The 19,341-nt window shown below is 35.8% G+C and overlaps 3 protein-coding genes and 1 non-coding gene across 7 annotated transcripts; all 4 read right to left on the bottom strand.

Annotated features, from left to right (window-relative positions):
* Positions 1 to 324: 324 nt before the first annotated feature.
* Positions 325 to 9,453, bottom strand: LOC121975785 (origin of replication complex subunit 1-like). 4 transcript variants are annotated; one of them, XM_042527645.1, is made up of 17 exons: positions 8,479 to 9,453; positions 8,201 to 8,336; positions 6,783 to 6,935; positions 6,562 to 6,684; positions 6,320 to 6,471; positions 6,142 to 6,241; positions 5,881 to 6,003; positions 5,645 to 5,806; positions 5,377 to 5,434; positions 5,113 to 5,291; positions 4,057 to 4,189; positions 3,688 to 3,758; positions 3,396 to 3,491; positions 2,263 to 2,339; positions 1,793 to 1,876; positions 809 to 882; positions 325 to 687 (listed from the first exon to the last, which is right to left on the bottom strand). In XM_042527645.1, the coding sequence occupies exons 1-16, from the start codon at positions 9,363 to 9,365 to the stop codon at positions 819 to 821; spliced, it is 2,598 nt and encodes an 865-aa protein (XP_042383579.1). In that variant the 5' UTR covers positions 9,366 to 9,453; the 3' UTR covers positions 325 to 687; positions 809 to 818. The 4 variants fall into 4 exon arrangements, with proteins under 4 accessions (XP_042383579.1, XP_042383581.1, XP_042383582.1 ...); XM_042527647.1 differs by having other exon boundaries at positions 325 to 664; XM_042527648.1 differs by having other exon boundaries at positions 325 to 882; positions 8,479 to 9,012; positions 9,202 to 9,453.
* Positions 6,798 to 6,875, bottom strand: LOC121978991. The gene has a single exon (XR_006111293.1). It is a non-coding gene; the product is annotated as a small nucleolar RNA snoR28 (small nucleolar RNA).
* Positions 9,454 to 11,480: 2,027 nt separating the features above from the next.
* Positions 11,481 to 12,223, bottom strand: LOC121978470 (protein PYRICULARIA ORYZAE RESISTANCE 21-like; the record flags this gene model as incomplete). Its single annotated transcript, XM_042530811.1, has 3 exons — positions 12,063 to 12,223; positions 11,863 to 11,944; positions 11,481 to 11,791 (listed from the first exon to the last, which is right to left on the bottom strand). Coding segments are annotated over exons 1-3 (405 nt in total), but the record flags the coding sequence as incomplete, so codon positions are not given.
* Positions 12,224 to 13,160: 937 nt separating this feature from the next.
* LOC121975784 (adenylosuccinate lyase-like) lies at positions 13,161 to 18,563 on the bottom strand. Its single transcript, XM_042527644.1, has 10 exons — positions 18,261 to 18,563; positions 17,828 to 17,983; positions 16,683 to 16,898; positions 16,403 to 16,585; positions 15,446 to 15,667; positions 14,720 to 14,836; positions 14,486 to 14,629; positions 14,210 to 14,311; positions 13,983 to 14,051; positions 13,161 to 13,542 (listed from the first exon to the last, which is right to left on the bottom strand). Exons 1-10 carry the CDS (start codon positions 18,420 to 18,422, stop codon positions 13,309 to 13,311), a joined length of 1,605 nt encoding a protein of 534 aa, XP_042383578.1. The 5' UTR covers positions 18,423 to 18,563; the 3' UTR covers positions 13,161 to 13,308.
* Between the last annotated feature and the right edge of the window lie 778 nt (positions 18,564 to 19,341).

Below are 19,341 nucleotides of genomic sequence, written 5' to 3'. Positions count from 1 at the left end.
CCCCTTTTAAATTAAAAAAATAATTTCCATCAATTTAGACCAAATAAAAGAATCATTTTGGATGTTTAAATCCATTATTAAAAATTATAAAATCATTATTTTCTTTTTGAATATATTTTTATTTATATTAAATTTTCTGAATGAATAAATTTTTAAAAAATATCTTTTACTTTTCCTCCCAAATGGGAAACACTATTGTTTTCTTTAAGAAAATCAACGCTAAAAAGTTTTTTTCAAACTTTTTTTTATGAAATAAAAATCAAGCCAAATTTGCAGCAACAAATCAAATCAATGAGTTTGGAACTAACGTAATCAAATTGAGAATATGCCACAAAATTTGCACATGAATATACCAGATGAAAACCCATACAATAGTACAAAAGTATCGGATTGTCTAATTTGATACACTCGCCAAAGTTACATCCGGCCTGAATAATTGAGTTTTTAATCTCACTGAGCAAAGAAGTCGCTGACAAGAACACACAATTGTTCAGTGGATTTGTCCCTTAAAGTCATCCTCATTGTTGACGCTGAAGCAGACTTCACCCTCCTCATGGTCTCTGAATTTATTCTGCAATAAGCCATCCTCTTTGCCGCAGAAACATGGCTGTACCTCGCTAAGGTGCCAGCATAACCTTCTTAGTTTGCCAATTTGATGAGTGCTCTGATAAAGAAATGAAGAACAAACTGCCGATTGAAACAGAGACACGAGATTGATCAATTCATCCTAGTCAAGGCTCTCAATCGAATCCATGAAAAAAGAAACAAAAAACCATGACGGACGGAAGTAGATATTTTGCCATATTACCACCATGCACTTATAAATATTTTGCCAACCAGGGTAGTTCCGAGCAGTCTTTTAAAGCAAAAGAAACATCATCACTGCCATCATTGTAGAACAAATATCACATCAGTTTCAATTTAAAAAAGAAATTAAACCACGTAAGGAACTTAAAAATATATATAATCACAAAAGTATAGCCAACGTGATGAATGATAGGATAAAAGCATGGGTATTAATATTCCATAATTAGCAATAGTCTCAGAACACCGATCACTTCACTAAGTTGATTTTTATGCCATTAAAGAACTGTTTGAAAATAAATTCTGGAAAAAAACATAATGTGTTTTACTTTTGTACTAAAATTTTAAATTTTTGTGAGAACACCAGATGGCAATGACAAAACCTTCTGCCATACATGTGAAACCTAACAAAATTCAGAAGCATGTAGCACACGTGGATGATTTTAAGCCTAGCCCCATTAGAACACAGATCACTAGCGGCATCAAATCATATTCCAATCCTAATGGTTTGTTAGGATGATCTAACAGAAAAAACGATGCCTTCAATAATCAGTTGTTCCACTACAATAGCATCATTTCTTTAGTTTTTATGCAATACCCTGGGATGCTAAGATTCTACAATTAGCAAATAAGAGACTCATCTAATTCTATCGGCAAGCTAGTGATGAGCCTTGTAGATTATCCTAGTTCTAACTATCCAATGAATTATAAATTTCTTAAAGAAAATATGATTCTGACCCAATTTAATATGCCATTAGTCATCTTGCAATGAGCTTCCAATTTGCAATCTGGAAGCCCGGTTCACCTCTATTGCTATGTGAATCACTGTTCTCATCCAAAATTGCAAATTACTTGCACAACTGAGCACTGAACAAGAATGCCACCCCTTGGCAACCTCAGCGACAATATAGGGTCAATGATATGACAGAACTAGTAGACAGAATTAGCTATTTAAGTAAAACTAGTTTTCCGAGCAACAAAAGTTAACCTTGGGAAGTTAAGCTGCAACTTTTGCAACCTGTGTTTTGTGCCTTCCTCGCAAAGAATTATTCTACTCTCTCCAAGCTTACACCTGTAGCCCAACAAAATTTTGGAAGTTATTTTTATGGGATCAGAAATGAGAACCTCACTTGAACAACATGAGAGCAACTTGATGTAGCTAATATGATGGCTACTCAAATAGATGAAATGACTATGAAACAACCAAATATACTAACTGCTACATTTTTTCTCAAGCCGATTAGAATTTGGAGAAAGTGAAGTAACTTGAGCATTTTATGCTCTCTTTCCAAAGGGGAACAATGCCCTTCTACTGACAGCATGTTCGTTCTCTATTGAGGTTGTATCTCTTCATTCATTTTTTTTTTAAATTCTGATGCTTAAACATTTTAGTTTCTCCCAGTGTTTACTTTTTAGGCAAAACTATAAACTACATCAAAAGAACATTTTTGTCCTTACCCCACTTTCATGAGTGTATCCCATCCAGGAGGTGCTTCCCTATTGCTTGAGCACATAGATATAACAGTCGTTGCAAGCTGCAGTAGAGTTACCTTTTATTACCAGATAGAATTATAGAAAAGTATAATCCAAATCACATAATCATATCAGGAACTAAGAGAATGCCATGCAACTCAAAGCAATTAACACCAGATACTGATTTGTGCTTACTTAGAGAGGAGAAAGTAGAAGAGAAAGCGAGAAGTTCAAGTAAAGGCAAAAAGGAACATAACTATATTATCTAATTTCCACCATTGCCACTCGTCTAGTTTATTTGGACAGCACTGAAAGAAGTTATTGCTTTTATTAGAGATCCAAACTTCTTTTCTATCCATTTCAACCCAATTTTGGCAGAAATAGAACAAGTAACTGACAAATAATAAATTTCTTCCTCCTCTCCTCTTCCTTCCAAGTAAACCAGAGACTCAATTTTTCTATTTTCCTTTCTTTTCCCTCTTATTCCAGTCCAAGTAAGCACACCATGAGTACTACATAAAGGAATGTTATTCACCATATTTGTCAATAATCAATCTAAATTCATTCTTTACCATGAAATTAGGAAATTACAATGTAGATATAGCACTGCAAATGAATGAAATAACAAGATCAACAAACTAGAACTTTTGACAGCATCATGAATAAAGACCAACTTACAGGAGAAAGAAGGATGGACTAAAGTTTATTAGTTTCTGATGGAGCAAAGGATAACTTGAAGAAATTACCCGAAGAAAAAAAAACAAAACAACTGAATGCCATCCAACAACACGAAATCATGGACATAGCCATCAATTTATTCAGCTTTGAATTAACACTAAAAAGGGGCAGTTGGGCACGAAGCTTCCATCAATGTGGGGTCCCGAGAAGGGTCGGACCACATTGGGTCAATTATACGCAACCTTACCTTTCAATTTTGCAAGAGGCGATTCAAGGTCATATGGCAGCAACTTTACCGTTGCGCCAAGGCTCCCCTACTTAGATTTGAATTAACACTATTCACATGAAAAAAATGCAGTATAGATTTTATTTGAGATAGTAGGTGATGTTAACTAAATAAACATGTTAGTTCAAAAGAAAACAATTAGGTAAGAGAAAACCTTTTCGAAATTTGTTTCACCCAAACCAGTTCTGTAGAGTTCACGGACCATAGCTACTAAAAATATTTTGCTCAGTCTTGAAGAAGTTTTCATGACCTATTGAGAGATAAATATTAGCTAGCTTAAATATAGTACAGCTACTTACAGCATTCAGGAAACTATATCTAGTAAACACAAACAGAATATTACCAGGTGCATTTTTGCCAATTCAAGTTCACATTTCCAAATTTATCTTTTCAAGACCCAATATGAGAAGAAACAAATTTCTCCAATGTTGAAAATTGTAGCTTACTTGAATATGTGGTGCCTGAAAGACTTCTTCTAGGGCAGCCTGGATGTGAGTCATCCGAACTCGCTGTTTCTCTAGCAAGTAGACCAAAGCAAATCTCAAATTAAGTGCACATATCTGGAAAATAAATATCTCTTGATGCTTTTGGTATAAGAGGGGAAAAGAATCTATATATCAACATATTTCATTCATAAGAGCTTATCCAGGAAAAATTAATTGATGATTCATGCGTGGCTATATCTGGATACTATAATCTTGAAAAGTTGAATGATGCTTCATGGTTACTAGGATCAAGAATTTTAAAGTTTCAACACATTGCTTCACTAAATTAGCTGAAAACCAAATTCTCAATTATTTATCCTTAACAAATACCTTCCATCAAATCATTAAGTGAACCCAAAGATTGTTTTGATAACAGTGACTGCTTAAGTTGATAATCTGCTATCTCTGCTGCTCGCCTACATATCTCCAAAGCACGCCTGGCATCACCAGACATAGCAGCAACCTGATACATGAGAATGCAGATAAACTGTTACGGACATGACAGTGTGAACATATATACTGAAGGAATTTGAACAAGCACCAAATGCAAGCAATGGACTGCTTTGGTTCCTGAATTAGCACTATCTGGAACCAGGTTGCTAACCTTGACTGAGGCAATGAACAAGCAGGAGGTACCCAGTTACTAATAAAGCAAACAAGTATAAATTGTATTTATAAGAGCACAAGGCTTTGACCATAAGCAAAGTCAAAAACTTTTTTTTTTTGCTATTTTCATCTTCACGCAATAATAAAAGGTTGATTCATTATAAATTACAAAATTAAAAAAAGAAAAGAAAAGAATCAACTTTCTAGTATTACATTACTAATCTTCTGATTTACCTAATTCTGACATCGTATCCACAGGTATGAGTTGTGGCATGATATAATATTTTTATTCAAAAAGTTGGTCGATGTTATAAATATTAAATTTAATTAATTTGAATAGTACTAGTGATAATGACTTCAATACCTCAATGGAGGGATAAAATTCATGTATCCAACTCTAAATAGATAGAACAAATATGCCGTCATGATGATGGTAATAATATTATAAATTTTATTATGTGGTCGTTTTTGAGATGTGTTTACTTGCTAATAAATGATTTGACCGTTACATTTGTGTGAATGAGATATCTAACCATATGAACTTATAAACCACTTGTACTGGATATTTTTTGGAACAGTATGCCTAATTGTTTTTAGAAGAAGACCAGCCTTCCTCATGTGCCCAGGATCCACAGCCTCTTAGACTAGTTGTGTGTAGTGCTTCTGTTAATACAATGGTGACCATTAACATGACTTGTTTCTAGAACATGTAATTTAGGTTTCTAGAAAATTGTTCCCAACAACAGCTACTCCTTATGAAATATGCTAATCATAAACTACCTTTCTTGAAGCAAACTCAATGGCTTGATCCTCGAATGCATCAAGGCTGTTAAGACGACTTGATATTATTTCTTGCAATTGCTGATAAGTATAAGGCCCGAAACATAATCTCTGAATTCCCATTCTGCTCGAGATGCGAGGCAATAACTTTTCAGGAAGATCCATTGTGTTTGCTATCCCTGAATAAAGATCAACCAAACAAAGTTGCATTTAAAAATCAAACAAGTTGAGAATAATATACAGTCAACAAGAACCATTATATACCTATAACAATAAGATTTGTATGAGGTTTAGTAGGCCAATCGAGAATGTTATACAAGACCTGAATGATGAAAAGAAACAACAATTATAAGCTCAAAATTATTATCTAAGAATCATATCATTTTCTACAATTTGTAAATACTTTCAGGATTTTTAAGTTAGATCAGAAAGACAGATAATCACTACCCAAAATTTACCGATAGAATTTGTAAATACTTTCAGGATTTTTAAGTTAGATCAGAAAGAAAGATAATCACTACCCAAAATTTACCGATTGGTTTCGTGTCAAAAGAAGATCAAGCTCATCTATGAGTAAAACACAAGGTCGATGCTCATTTATCTCAGCTCTGGTACCATTGTTAAAACGTTCATTCAGAAAATGAAGAGCTTTTTTCCACCCGGCCCTGTGACCACTTAGAGCTTCATGAATTACCTGGATTGTGCAAATTCAGTCTATCTACTCAAGATTTTGGAGAAAGAAAAGCAGCAAAGAAACAAATAACCTACTTTGTAAATATTCTCAGGAGAAGCCAGTTTCAAACCATTAATCTCCACAAATGTATATGGCCTCAGAGTTCCTGCATCAACCTCAGACCTCAAATTCCTCATGACTGAAAGTACGGACATAGTCTGCAGTTTGAGGCAGATCAGTGGTACAGAAACAACTATTCTAATGTTGATCACTAAGACACAGTAATAATATCAAAAATTTAAAGCATTAACATGTGCCAAACTAATTACATAGAAAGATGACAAGAATCAAATTACCTTGCCAGTTCCTGGAACACCATGAATATAAAGGCATCGTCCTAAACAGTGTTCACCAGAGATAGCACCTTTGATGAATGCAGTAATTTCTTCCATTTCCCTGGTATATAAGCACATATAATCACATACACCCAAAAATAGAATGTCAAACTTCTAAAATAAATCAGATCATATATACTTAGTTCTGCAAGGCAAAAATTTTGGCAAACTCGCTAACAACAGCATCCCCTTGGCCTTTTCAAGATCGGTCTGTTTACGGCGCCGTGCGTGCTCAGGGATTGTCTTTATACCAATTTTTTGAAGGCCAAATGTTCTTCCCTTGCATATGTTCTGAAAAAAGGCATATATTTAATTACTTGTTAGATTCAAAAACATCAAAGCAATTAAAATGAAAATTGAAAAAGGAAAAGAAAATAATACAGCCGCCACTTCATGCTTTCTCTGACAAGAAGGGGTTTTCATAAGTCCTTCATTTTCTAAATCTTCTTCTGCATCAGAATCCTTGTAAACCCACTCCTCGTCACTTTCAACTCCATTGTCATTCTAAAAAAGAAGAAAAATTTAAAGTACAGCTTCATTCATGCAAGAACTGTTAAGTATTTTCCTAAATGCATATTCTACTATGATTATAAAGAATGTACCTCATTGGCATCATCAATATCTGTTATACGCTTGAAGTTATGCCAGTGAATATCATACTCATATTCACAGTAGAATACATCATCTCCTGCATCTTTGGCTTCACTGTAGGCCTTAGGGTTCATAGCATAGCAATGTCGAATGACACACTCCATCTGGAGACATACAAGAGTTTTAAGTTCTTACATCTGATGAAAGAATTAATGCATCACCTTAAAAAAATTAACATCCAAGGGAAGTAGGGTTCTTTAAAACTAAAAAACTGTAAAAAAAATGATAGTACATCAACATGGCAGTATTTAATCAAGATTAAAGACTAAGTTTTATCTGAAATTCAGGATCATATTAACTTACCCATTTCACTAATGACCACATTCAGTCCAAGTAGGACCATTAACTCTTCGAAACGTCGAGCTTACTTTTCTTTTGGACACTGGCATAATGTGATTATGATCTATTTTGTTATCATCATGTGACCATTATTAACTTTCAACTAACTAAATCGCATGGCATCTAAGGAATAACTTATGTTTGGAGAATTAGATAAATGGTCTCAAATTCAAAAATATCACCTAATTGGGAGCATGCGTTAAGCAAAAGATTATCAGTTGTATTGATTGGATGTCACTGTGACTGACTGATTTACCACTATTTTTAAACCTACTTTATGTTAGTAATATGATTGTGTGAGCGATTAGGTTCAAAGCTTTCAGTTGATAAAGTGAAATAAATACATATAAATATGTATGTCTGTATGTTAAGATGACAAGGCAATAGGGATATATGAAAACTAAAGTTCAGCATAGTATAACTTAAAATGATCTATGTTTATAGTTGGAATACAGTAATTTGTTGTCCTTCTTTGAATTCTAACATGATTATGTTCCTTGGTTAATAATCATTGGGAATGACCAACTTATACAAAGCCACATGCAATACCCTATATATGTTTTCTTTCTGTGTTCGTTCCACCCTGCAATCAACACTTGTGCTCCTTCCATCGACGTGGGGCCGTCGTGTGGGGGGTCGTTAATGTGGCGGTTCCACATTTTTTATATATGTTTTCTTTTTCCAATATTTTTGGAGAATTGTTAATTATTGCTTGTTGGATCAGATTCCTCAGTCATCCAACTGGATATGAGAGTGTGACTTGTGTTGTTGCATACATCTTTTTACCAATTTTCAAAATTTCCAATATGAGAAAATGCTTACATAACATCTACATATCAAACCCAACTCCATATCCTTCCAAACAGTATCCTGATCTTGTGAATATGGCATTTATTGTCGTTTACAACATTATAATACCTACATCATTCATCTTGACTAATTAGCAGAGCTTGACAGAAGCTGTAGTGCTAGAATTTTCAGAACAAAGATCAAAGAGAAACCAATTCAAAAAAATGTCAAAATTGTCTACCTCGACGTCATTGCAATTATTTGTTCGGTATAGCTCCCTTCTTAAGTTATGTGGCTGTCTCCCAACGGCAGTCTCTTCAGGGATGATGTACCATCTACACTTGAGCCAATAAGTACCATCCGGTTCCCTCCATAAGCTGTTCATAAAACACAAGATTTCCTATTAGTAAACTGACGAGCACGAAACAGGAGTACTAAAACAAGCAGAGCCGAATAAGATACTGAAAAATGTGTCAAATGACCAAAATCTACCACAGATTCAGATGTGTCGAGCAATACCTCTCGATCCTAGCAGCCCAGAGATCGCAAGAAAGGAGCTTCTCTTTGGCCGTCCTCCGCACCTTTTTTCCTTTGGGCGGGCTTGGGAGTTGGACATCCTTTCCCAGCTTCCGGGCCTCACAAAAGTCACAGATCCAGTCCCCCTCCGGGATTTTCCTAAGCGGCGGCTTCAAGCACTTGAGATGAAACCCTCCCAAGCAGTCGTCGCACTCGATCATCACCGTCCCGCCTTCCCGGAAGCAGATCCGGCACTCCTCCACCTCCAGGTCATCATCATCCGACTCCAGCCCCTCCCTCCTCTTCAAGTACACGTCATCTCCGACCTCGAACTCGACCTCGTCGAAGACTACCTTCTTGTAGTAAACTCTCCTTCGGGCGGTCCTAGAGTGCTTGAAGTCCGGGGTGACTGGAGGCAGACCCGAAACATCTCTCTTTTGGGGGGTCCTCGAGGGGGTTCCCGACCTCCGCTGCTTCTTCTGGTCCGGGGTGACAATCGGAGCATCTGGGCGCGACAACGACCGCTTAGAAGCGGATTTGGGAGTGCGGTTGGCAACGGAGGGTCCGGGCCGCCGCCGCTGCTTCGAGTCCGGGGTGATTGGAGACAGACCCGAAACATCTCCCTTTTGGGTGGTCCTCAAGGGGGTTCCCGACCTCCGCTGCATCTGCCGGTCCGGGGTGACAAACGGAGCATCTGGGTGCGACAACGACCGCTTCGAAACGGATTTGGGAGTGCGGTCGGCAACGGACGTTGGAACGACAGGGGTGGTAGGGTCGGAGGTTGTCGCGGTCGCGGAACGGAGAGAGCGGCGGGGAGGTGCGGTGGACTCTGGCGTCAGCGGAATCGCCGGCGATGACTTTGAGCCCCTGGTCTGGCGCTTCGCAGCCATCAGCCTAAACCCGTCTTCCCCGATGAATCGGTGGCGAGGTGTTAGATAACCGTTTGACGTTTGATTTTTTGTCTCGCTGGAGAATTAAAGCCGTTGAGAGTTTTTTCTCAACGGGTCGCTGTAGAATTAAATTACCTTTAATCTAAAAAAAAATTAAATGTGAAAATTAGAAAGTATATAATTTATCAGTATTAATATAATAATAAGTAATTGATATCAAATAAAATCTTGATTAAGATTCAGTGCTATTAAATTTTAAAAATATTTTATTAAAAAAGGGAAATATATAAATATTTATCATATGTTATCTTTCAAGTATTAACCATGTTTTTGAATTTTGTTTTCTTTCTATTTTTATAAGTTTTTTTTCTCTTTTTCTAAGTTTTTTCTTTTCTCAGCTAATTTTAACTTAAACTAAGGGCATTTTTAGCACAGTAGTCCATTTTATTTAAAAATTTTAGGGTAATTAACTCATCGACCTACGTAAATTCATCATCTGCTAAGAAGGATGAGCCAACCTGCCCGTCGAAATTTTTTTAATTTAACCTAATCTAAGATGAATTACTAAAAGTGTGTTTGATTTGTGTGTTTTTTATTTTTATTTTTTAGAAAAATATATATTTTTAAAAAATAGTATTTGATTTGTATTTTTTATTGTCTAAGAAAAATAGGTAGTATTTTTCATATTCTATTTTCTAGAAAATATGTATTTTTTAGAAAATAAAAATAAAAAATATACAAATCAAACGTACCTGATTAACGGGTTAAGCCTTTAAAAAAAATCCCTACGAATTTAATCATTTCATAAATAAATATTTTAAAAAATCATAATAAAATTCTTAATTAAGTTAACCAAAACAATTAATAAAAAAAAATGAAAATACATATATCATTGTAAATTCATAATAGATAAAGATTTTTTTTTCCTTTTTTACTTCGTGGACCAACTAGAGCCCGTTACAGTCGGTCTGCTTGACCCAAATGAATTAATTAATAAAATTTTAATGCATCTTGCTTAAATTATGGTACATCGGATAAATTCAATCATTGTTCTAATTGAGATTAGATCCTCTGTCTCAAAATTTTCATGTCTCCATATCTCCTCATCGATCAGATGAATTAAATCATATCTCAAAGAGATATTACACATTACGAGGATATCATGACCATTCAACCGACAAGAAAACACGGAAATATAAAAATTTTGAGGCAGAAAACCTGAACTCGCTAATTGAGTTCAAAGTAAGCTACCAATTTTATTTTTAATACTTTAATTTCCCCCACTTTCTTATCTTATTTTAATTAAGCCCCTAATTCTCACTATCGCGAATGCATCACATCTGTCAACCACTGACCACCAACATCAACAAGAAAATGACCCAAAACCTCACTAATTCATAGCAATCACTCACTAATTCAAGCATTTCAATATCAAATTAAAAATATATTTCTCTCTTTTCTCACTTTTTAACTCAAACTTATTAATTTCTTACTTAAATACATTTACTTTTTACACATACCACCTCAATCACCCTCCAATTTATCTCACGTCACAACTTGTCTCTTACATTCTTACATGCTCCAACAATTATATATATAAAAAAGGTAGTAAAAATAGATAAAATAAATATTGGGGGGGTGATATGAGTGATTACATTACATGATGGAGCAAGAGGTTGCAGGGTCGTCTTCACAGGAGAATTGGCACGGCTGCTGGTAAGTCACAGGGTAGTAGCAGGGAACCGGCGCCGGCGGGTAGGCCATCGCCGGCGGCTCCGCCTCCGTCGTCCTTCCGCAGGAGCAGCACCTGCACCCGCCGTGGTAGCTCTCCAGGTACGGCCGGTGGCAGCACATCGGCCCCGGCGCCGTCCAGAAGTACGGGTACAGCGTCATCATCACCGGATCAAACTTAATTCTCTCTGCTAGCGCCGCCGCGACCTCTTTCTTCTCTTCCTTCTTCTCTTCTTTCTTCTTCTCTTCCTTCTTCTCCTCTTTTTTCTCTTCTTTCTTCTTCTCCTCCTTCTCTTCCTTTTTCTCCTCCTTCTTCTTCTCCTCCTTCTTCTCCTCTGGTTTCTTCTCTTCTTTCTTCTTCTCCTCTGGTTTCTTCTCTTCTTTCTTCTTTTCCTCTGGTTTCTTCTCCTCTGGTTTCTTCTTCTCCTCTGGTTTCTTCTCCTCTGGTTTCTTCTCTTCTTTCTTCTTCTCCTCTGGTTTCTTCTCTTCTTTCTTCTTTTCCTCTGGTTTCTTCTCTTCTTTCTTCTTCTCCTCTGGTTTCTTCTTCTCCTCTGGTTTCTTCTCCTCGATGTTCTTGATCACTTTCCCGGCCCTGCACTTGAGCTTCCTCGAGACCCTCTCGGCGTCAAACACGCCGGAGACCGTCACCGTCCCGCTCTTCTCGTCAAAGGCGATCGCCGTGATGTGCACTTCATCTAAACCGATCAACACAAAACAATCAACACAAATTTCATGCAACGGCCATCTCCTTTCAAATCACGTTTACCTTGAAGCCTGCACAAAATCTTCCTTATCTTCTTGTCGCAGCGGCAGCATTCCAGATCAACTTTCAAAATCAACGTAGTGTTCTACATATTAAGAGATCATTCAAAAGAAAAGAAAAAAAAACAGAGAATATTTATAGTTCCTTATGAAAGAAACAGCAAAAAGAAATTATAAAACTCCACATCATGAAGAATTGCAGACCTTCCATGCCATTGCTCGAGCGTGATGAAATCCTTGCAGCGAAGGCAGCCAGGCAGCGACGAAGACAGGAGGAAGGAAGGTTGCTATAAAGACGGATCCTTCCACCCAAAGGCCACAAGTGGGAATTGGAGGGCAATCAGGCAGTGGTTTCGGGCGCCCCCACAAATTCAATAGGACAAAACCTGAGACAGGATTTGATTAATTGGTCTGGCTGAATCCATGTGCCATGAATGTGTTGGGGCAGGAGACGTATGCGAATTGGTCATCGTTTCAGCAGAAACAAGCAGATTATGGTACAAACTACAGACTGCTTCTGCTGTTCTTCATCAGATTTTGCTCAAAGATGCTTTTTTGGTGAGCAGAATGATGAGTGTAATTTAAAATGAGTGTTTTTTTCCTGATGTTTCGTGTTCATAATGAGTGCTTGATTGAATAATAGGTTTGCTTGGAATGATTGATTTGTTAACTCTGTTGAGTTTGAATCGAATCGATTGGTAAATCTAGAGCATAATTTATGCATACTTCAAAGACTCAATCAGTCTAATGGGTTTGCCTGAAATGGTTGATTGGTTAACTCTATTGAGTTTGAATCGAATTTAGTACTAATCGAACAACTATCGTATCGAGGTTAGGTTGCTAGCCGAATATCGTGTCAACGAAATCGAATTGGTTGGATTGATTTGGCTAGTAAAATAAAGTTAGGACAAAAGGTGGGAGCAAGGATGACCCCATCAATGAAAAGGTGTTCATCCTTAATCATAAGTATTCTTCATGTGAAAAATATTAGGCGATCTAATAATTTATTATTTGGATTTGGTGTATCAAAACAGAATCATTTGGTAAATGGATTGAAGTTGTAGAATCAAACACTATCATTGGCATTATATGATCAATAATTGAATTAGAGAATTAAAGTTTAGGAATGCAATTGAATTTTTGGGACTCTTGCTAATTGTATAAGAGCTAGGAAATATTTGGGACCCATAAATTAGGTAGGTTTAATCATATTGTCCTCATGAGAGTTGGCTAATTGGCAATTGTCAAGGATGAAGCAAACAAAAAAAAAAGAAAAAGGAATGCATATGGAAACAATTCAAGTGAGAAATCCAAAATTTACCATTTTATTGGTAGCTTCAATGATCAAGTACTCAAAATTGTCACTTTAAAAAAAATTATGTTTTTTTGCTTGTTATTGAAGAACAAGCGTGACAACACAGACCAGTTTGCATATGAGAAGTCGCAAATCTCAATGGAGTTTAAATCCATTAACTAGATCCACAGCTTCATCCACAGATTTTGCCAATTCTTCAGCTTCTCCAATGTAGGAGTTAGGAGTCAAGTTCAAGAGAATTGCTTTTGCTTCCTCAGGCAAATCCAAGGTTTCTGTGAACTCTCTGATGCTTTGCTTCGAGACTTCTCTTCCTCTGGTCAGTTCCTTCAGCTTCTCGTATGCCTCGGGAACAGCATGCCTTCGCATCACCTAACGGTGCGAAAATAGTTACACAACACATCAGCTTGGTTTTCTCCAATAAGAGGAGCTTGAACACATCAAAAAAAATATAAGTAACTATAACAGAAAAAATAATTTAATCAATGTTGACGATAGTCTACATTCTTTTTACTCGGAATCTCTCTGGTTGATTTAAACATTATAGTGGCACTCATAGAAGTGGAATTTTGTTATAATAAGGTAATGGTGAGAAATATGCAGAAGATATCGAGTCTTCCAAGTGTTTTATGGTCAGGACATAGTCATGCTGCCAAAGAACTAATTGGTAAAATCTTCCAAACTGAAAATCAAGTCTTTGTTATAATGACTTCGATTAACATCGTAAAACAGCCACATAGCAGGTCAGAATGTGCATGTTCAACAAATATGGTCAAGATTGTCAACTACAGGATAAATTTTTGATGTCTTACTGTTTGTATCGGCTCAGCAAGGACCTCCCAAGTCTGCTCCAAGTCTTCAATCAGACGAGATTCATTGACCTGCAAAACCACCATTTTTTATTCAGAACAATCTAATTAAATTTCAAAAGATTCTGCAAGGTAATATGGTTCAGGGCGAAAGCTTTTTGTGATGCTTGTAGTGATTCCACAACGAGAATCTCTTGCTAGTGAAAGGTAATGATTCAGAAGTTACATACCTGGAGCTTTTTGATTCCCTGTAGTGCACTTTTATAAGCTACAAGCGAGTACCCTAATCCAACACCTAGGTTCCTCAACACAGTTGAATCAGTCAGGTCTCTCTGTCAAGCACAACACGTAGCAAAGAGTAAGCAGAGCATGAGAATCACGTCCACAGCCATTATAACTGAATGATACACCTACGTTCATGTAAATGCTTGGATCTTACTAAAAGATCAAAGTTTAGCCATAAGTATGCATCTTGGTTGCTATAGAAGGAATTTTATAGATGGTACCTGCATCCGTGAAACAGGCAACTTCATGCTCAAGGCTGATAAAATAGCATTTGCTAAGCACAGATTACCCTCACTATTCTCAAAATCTATAGGATTTACTTTGTGAGGCATGGTGGAAGATCCAATCTCACCGGCCTTTGTTATCTGAAAAGAGTGCAAGAGATATGCATCATCAATCCATTTCATCATAAACTAAAAAGAAAGTCGAAAATCTGAACTCCGGAAGCAGGTTACCTGTTTGAAGTAACCCAGAGATATGTAGCTCCATATATCTCTGTCAAAATCAGTTAAGATGTTGTTAAATTGAAGTATGTTATTGAAAAGCTCTGCGATATAGTCGTGCGGCTCAATCTGCATGGGGAGAGAAAAGATAATAAAAAAACACTTGAAATGCACTTCTGGACCATTGAGAACATGCACAGTGATTCTTTGATGTAAAGTTGACTTGTAGAACATAAATCCAATTCCAGCCATAAGATGCTATATGTGACGGTGAAGAAATCAATTACATGAAAAGCTCCATATATCTCTGTCAAAATCAGTTAAGACATTGTTAAATTGAAGGATGTTATTGAAAAGCTTTGGCATATAGTCGTGAGGCTCAATCTGCATGGGGAGAGAAAAGTAAATCGCAAGGCATCGCCAGAACTATAAGCAAATTGTAGCCAAATACACTTATCCAAGTCAACTTCAGTTAATAAAATAAAAAGGATACTCTTGCAATAAAATTAGTAGGAATAAGTTAACCTAGACACAATTATAATATAATAAAAACACTTGAAATGCACTTCTGGACCATGGAGAGCATGCACAGTGATTTCTTTGATGAAAAGTTGACTTGTGTAACATAAATCCAGTTCCAGCCATAAGATGCTATGAAGAAATCATTTACACGAATCAAGTTGACAACATGATCCTTAGCAGTGGATGACAGTATACTCGTTCAAACAAAAGAAATACCTGTGTTACATATGCATTAAAATCTACTCCCAGAGATAGTACAAACTCTGCAGCGATGTCTCTCCAGTTGATATTGGGATATGCAACTTTATGAGCATTATAATTTCCAACTGCACCAGCAAACTTTCCAAGTATCTGAATTCTAGAGAAAGTCTTTCCTCTCTCACCAAGTCTGACTGCAAAATTCGCCATTTCCTTTCCCAATGTCGTAGGTGATGCTGGCTAAAATAGGCAAAAAAAAGTTGCAATCTATTGCAGTGTAATTAAATCATTTAACTTGGGCAGTATCAACTGGATTATCTAGCAATATCAAAATTGTTTAGAAAATTCCTTTCTAGCTGTAAGAAAAGAGGAATGTATTATGAACAGCTCAGATTTCATGATACTTGGTGGGACAAGACTATGAACCTAGTCATAATATAGCATGAACATTTCAAAGCACAACAACTAGCAACAAGAAGAACAAATAGAAGTTAATAAATAAGCGAAACAGATGAATAATTGGAAAATATAGTCAAGGATAAACAGAATTTATATGAAGCATGAAACTTATATGTGCTTCTCTAGGATAGAAGTTTGGTTGAATATAAATAGTTTTAATTTTTTAAACTTCATCTTGGACAAAATGAACTTTAAAATTTCAGGGACACTTACATGATCGCAAACTAGATGAGAAAGAAATCTAATTCAGAGATTACAATCAACAAAATTCTTGGTTAGATAGTGCATAAGTGGCATGCACTGCAACATCAAGCTACTCAACATTACACCATCTTTGATTATTAAATTGTTGGTTATACTATGATTTATTCAAAGCAATTGGAATTTAATTTTTGAGCAGCAAGAACCAACAGTGGATCAGCAATTAAAGTAAAAAAAATTAGCTACAAGTTGAAAGCAACTTATGTTGGCAACACACAAGAAACTACAATGTTCTTGAAAATATGAGGTACCTACCTGGCCATGTGTGCGAGACAACATAGGAATGTGTGCATTTTCCTTCGCTAGAGCGCATATTTCTTTACACAAATCAACCATGGCTGGAAAGATAACATCATTCAGAGCCTCTTTTAGTGATAAAGCATGAGCCAAATTGTTTATATCCTCAGACGTGCATGCAAAATGAAAAAACTCGAGCACCTGGAAGAAGTGTGCAAGAATAATAAAAAAAATAATACTTCATATCCTAAACTAACATTTGACACACAGAAAACATTAGAAGTAAAAATTGACTAACCTTTGCAATATCGGGATGAGATTTACATTTCTGCTTCAAATAGTACTCCACTGCTTTCACATCATGATTAGTTATTTTCTCAATCTTTTTCACTTCGACAGCATCATTTATCTCGAAATTGTCAATAATTTTTTCCAAGAAAAGATGAGCATCCTGACTAAACTGTGGGACCTCCACAATTTCAGGAATTTGAGAAAGCTTTTGCAACCATTTTACCTGCAAAGAACCAATTGGATGACTATTGTATGAGATCAGCTAAAGGCATCACCAAAAAAGAATTTTTATGCAAAGAAGATGATTTTACAGGATTATAAAGCCAATGGAAATTTATTATTGGAGTTGTAAGTAGAGCTAGGAAGCATTATCAATAATAACAGATATGGATGTGCAAAACCTACCAAAATTAGAACAATTTTAGAACTAAAGCATGACAAAATGGAGAGAACGATTATTATGTTAATATCTGCTCATGTTACAATTTCAACCATATACATTGTCATGCGCCGTGATGATGAAGAGAATATTCCTATAAATTTAAACAGACAATTATTATTTCACTGCTCTAATCAATGAATATACTATTATGTAATATTTAAGATAACTATGAGTCAGATATATTTTCCATAAGGTGCCTTGAACTAGCATATTTATTTTGATAATTGCACATAAACTCCTAATATAGAAATCTTATATTTGTTAAAAAGTATTTGACAATTATAAGAATGTTTGCATTCTCTACCTATGTTTTATAAGAAACTTAGTAATCCAGTAAGCAGTAGGGTTTTAAGATGATCATACTAAGTGAAAGTGTTTGGTACATATAAAAAACAGCTCGACTCACAAAATTTCAAATTTGAAATCATAATAATCCCATCTGTAGACAACATTGTTCTAACTCAAATAAACTCTTACTACTCTTATTACTAAAAACCAATATTAGCAACAAGCTAATATCAAAAGAATCAATATCTGCCTCCTTCACTAATGCAACAAGCACACAAGTTGTTTATTCTGTTGCAGTTCAAAAACACTTTAGAGCATGTTAATGTCATGATAATCCAATTTAGAATTTAGAGTAGGACATAATTAAGCTTCGAAGCAACAAAAGGATGGGATTACAAAATTTATTGAGCAAGAATGCTAACCTCAACCAAAACCCGGTAACGAATTAGTCCATATTCACTGAAGAATGGGCGTAAATCCTTGACCTTTTGCATATAGCGTCCATCCAACGGTGACAAAGATGTTGTATTTGATGCCAAATCCCAATTGGAAAGATCATCCATGTTATTCTTCTTCACCTAAAGATAGTACGATCCTTACACTCAATATATTATACAAACTGAAAAAAAATCTTTCATCTACAACCAAATGCTCTGTCCACTGTCAACAAACAAACAAAAAGAAGTCCGACAACATTGTTCTTAAAAATTATGGCTCGCAAAAGAATTAAATAAAACATTTGTTGCATCAAAAAGTCGTGGAAGACCATGAATCTACAACAATGGAGTATGTTTATTAAAAGGAGCAAACTTTTCGTTTGATAAAATGCTCGATCGAGAAACGGAAGAAAGGTACCTCTTTTGGAGATGAACTCTGAGAACCGATGGTCAAGGACGACCGGGGAGTAGGTAACAAATTGGACCTGACGAGGACAGGGCAAATCTCCTGGCGCCTTAAGCGCCCAAATCTCCCGGCTGCGAGGGGCGGGGAGGCGCCTGAGATCCCGGAAGCTCTCATGAAGGCCGCCGCTTCGATCGATCGTCCGTGAGGTTGGAAGAGCGGACGGGGGATGAACGCGGCGGAAGTGGGCGCTTTAAACAGGCAAGCGCAGGGCAGAACTGGCACCAAAAAGCGGCGTCAAATGCTCCTCTCTTCAAAAATATCAATTTTGGACAAGTGACAGTAGTTTTTTATTTCCTTCACCTAAAATTTAATATTGCATTAATTTTTCAAATTTATTTATTATTTTATTACATATTGCACTTTCCTAAATAATGCATTTTTCGTATAATAATAAAAATAATATTAGTTGAGTTTAATTAAAAAAACTCGAACCTCATCCTACCAAATTTAATTTTTCAAAAAATAAATTTAAATAAATTTGATAAGAATAATTTAAATATAAGACACTCAAAAAGAGCATCTCCATCTTGATTCCATGTCAATGTATCTACAATTACCGAGTTACTCTTCAGTATATCATTTTTATTATTATATTTTGTCTATAGTTTTTCATATAAATCTTGAATTGAGGGCTCATTATAGAAGCTATAACCACTGCGCCATATACTTAACTTATTCTAACAGTTGTAATTTTATAGATTTCACTTATCATTTATGTGTTGCAGCAGTTATTCATCGTTCTAAGATGTATTACTCATTAAGGAGAAAACTCCTCGTATATTATTAGAAAGTCTAACGATGACATCTTATACTGAGTGATATCATAATAATAATTATGGAAGTAAAAAAATAAAATAAAATTAGTCATCCTAACAACTCCACACCATTAACTTTACAATTACCTACGAGAAAATAAATTAGAAAATTATAATTAATCAGTGTAGAAGGACTTTTTTTTTTTTACTTTATCAAGATTTAAATCTTTACTCTATAATAATAATTTTATCTCGTATTAACTAATACAATCTTGCTC

This window comes from Zingiber officinale, chromosome 4B, assembly GCF_018446385.1.
Source record: "Zingiber officinale cultivar Zhangliang chromosome 4B, Zo_v1.1, whole genome shotgun sequence".
NCBI classification, from domain to species: Eukaryota; Viridiplantae; Streptophyta; class Magnoliopsida; order Zingiberales; family Zingiberaceae; genus Zingiber; species Zingiber officinale.
Note: the sequence above shows the minus strand (reverse complement) of the source record. Positions and strands in the feature narration are given on the sequence as shown.

Bases quoted from the DNA above. Each gene is read 5' to 3' on its own strand.
- LOC121975785 (XM_042527645.1), bottom strand. From the start codon at position 9,365: ATGGCTGCGAAGCGCCAGACCAGGGGCTCAAAGTCATCGCCGGCGATT. The intron at 4,190-5,112 runs GTAGTTTATGAT...CTCATGTATCAG, and splicing joins TTGAGTTTGCTTCAAGAAAG to GTTGCTGCTATGTCTGGTGA. The intron at 883-1,792 runs GTTAACTTTTGT...CAATGATGGCAG, and splicing joins TTGCAGCTTAACTTCCCAAG to TGATGATGTTTCTTTTGCTT.
- LOC121975784 (XM_042527644.1), bottom strand. From the start codon at position 18,422: ATGAGAGCTTCCGGGATCTCAGGCGCCTCCCCGCCCCTCGCAGCCGGG. The intron at 17,984-18,260 runs GTACCTTTCTTC...TACTATCTTTAG, and splicing joins AGAGTTCATCTCCAAAAGAG to GTGAAGAAGAATAACATGGA. The intron at 15,668-16,402 runs GTAGGTACCTCA...TGCCTATTTTAG, and splicing joins TGTCTCGCACACATGGCCAG to CCAGCATCACCTACGACATT.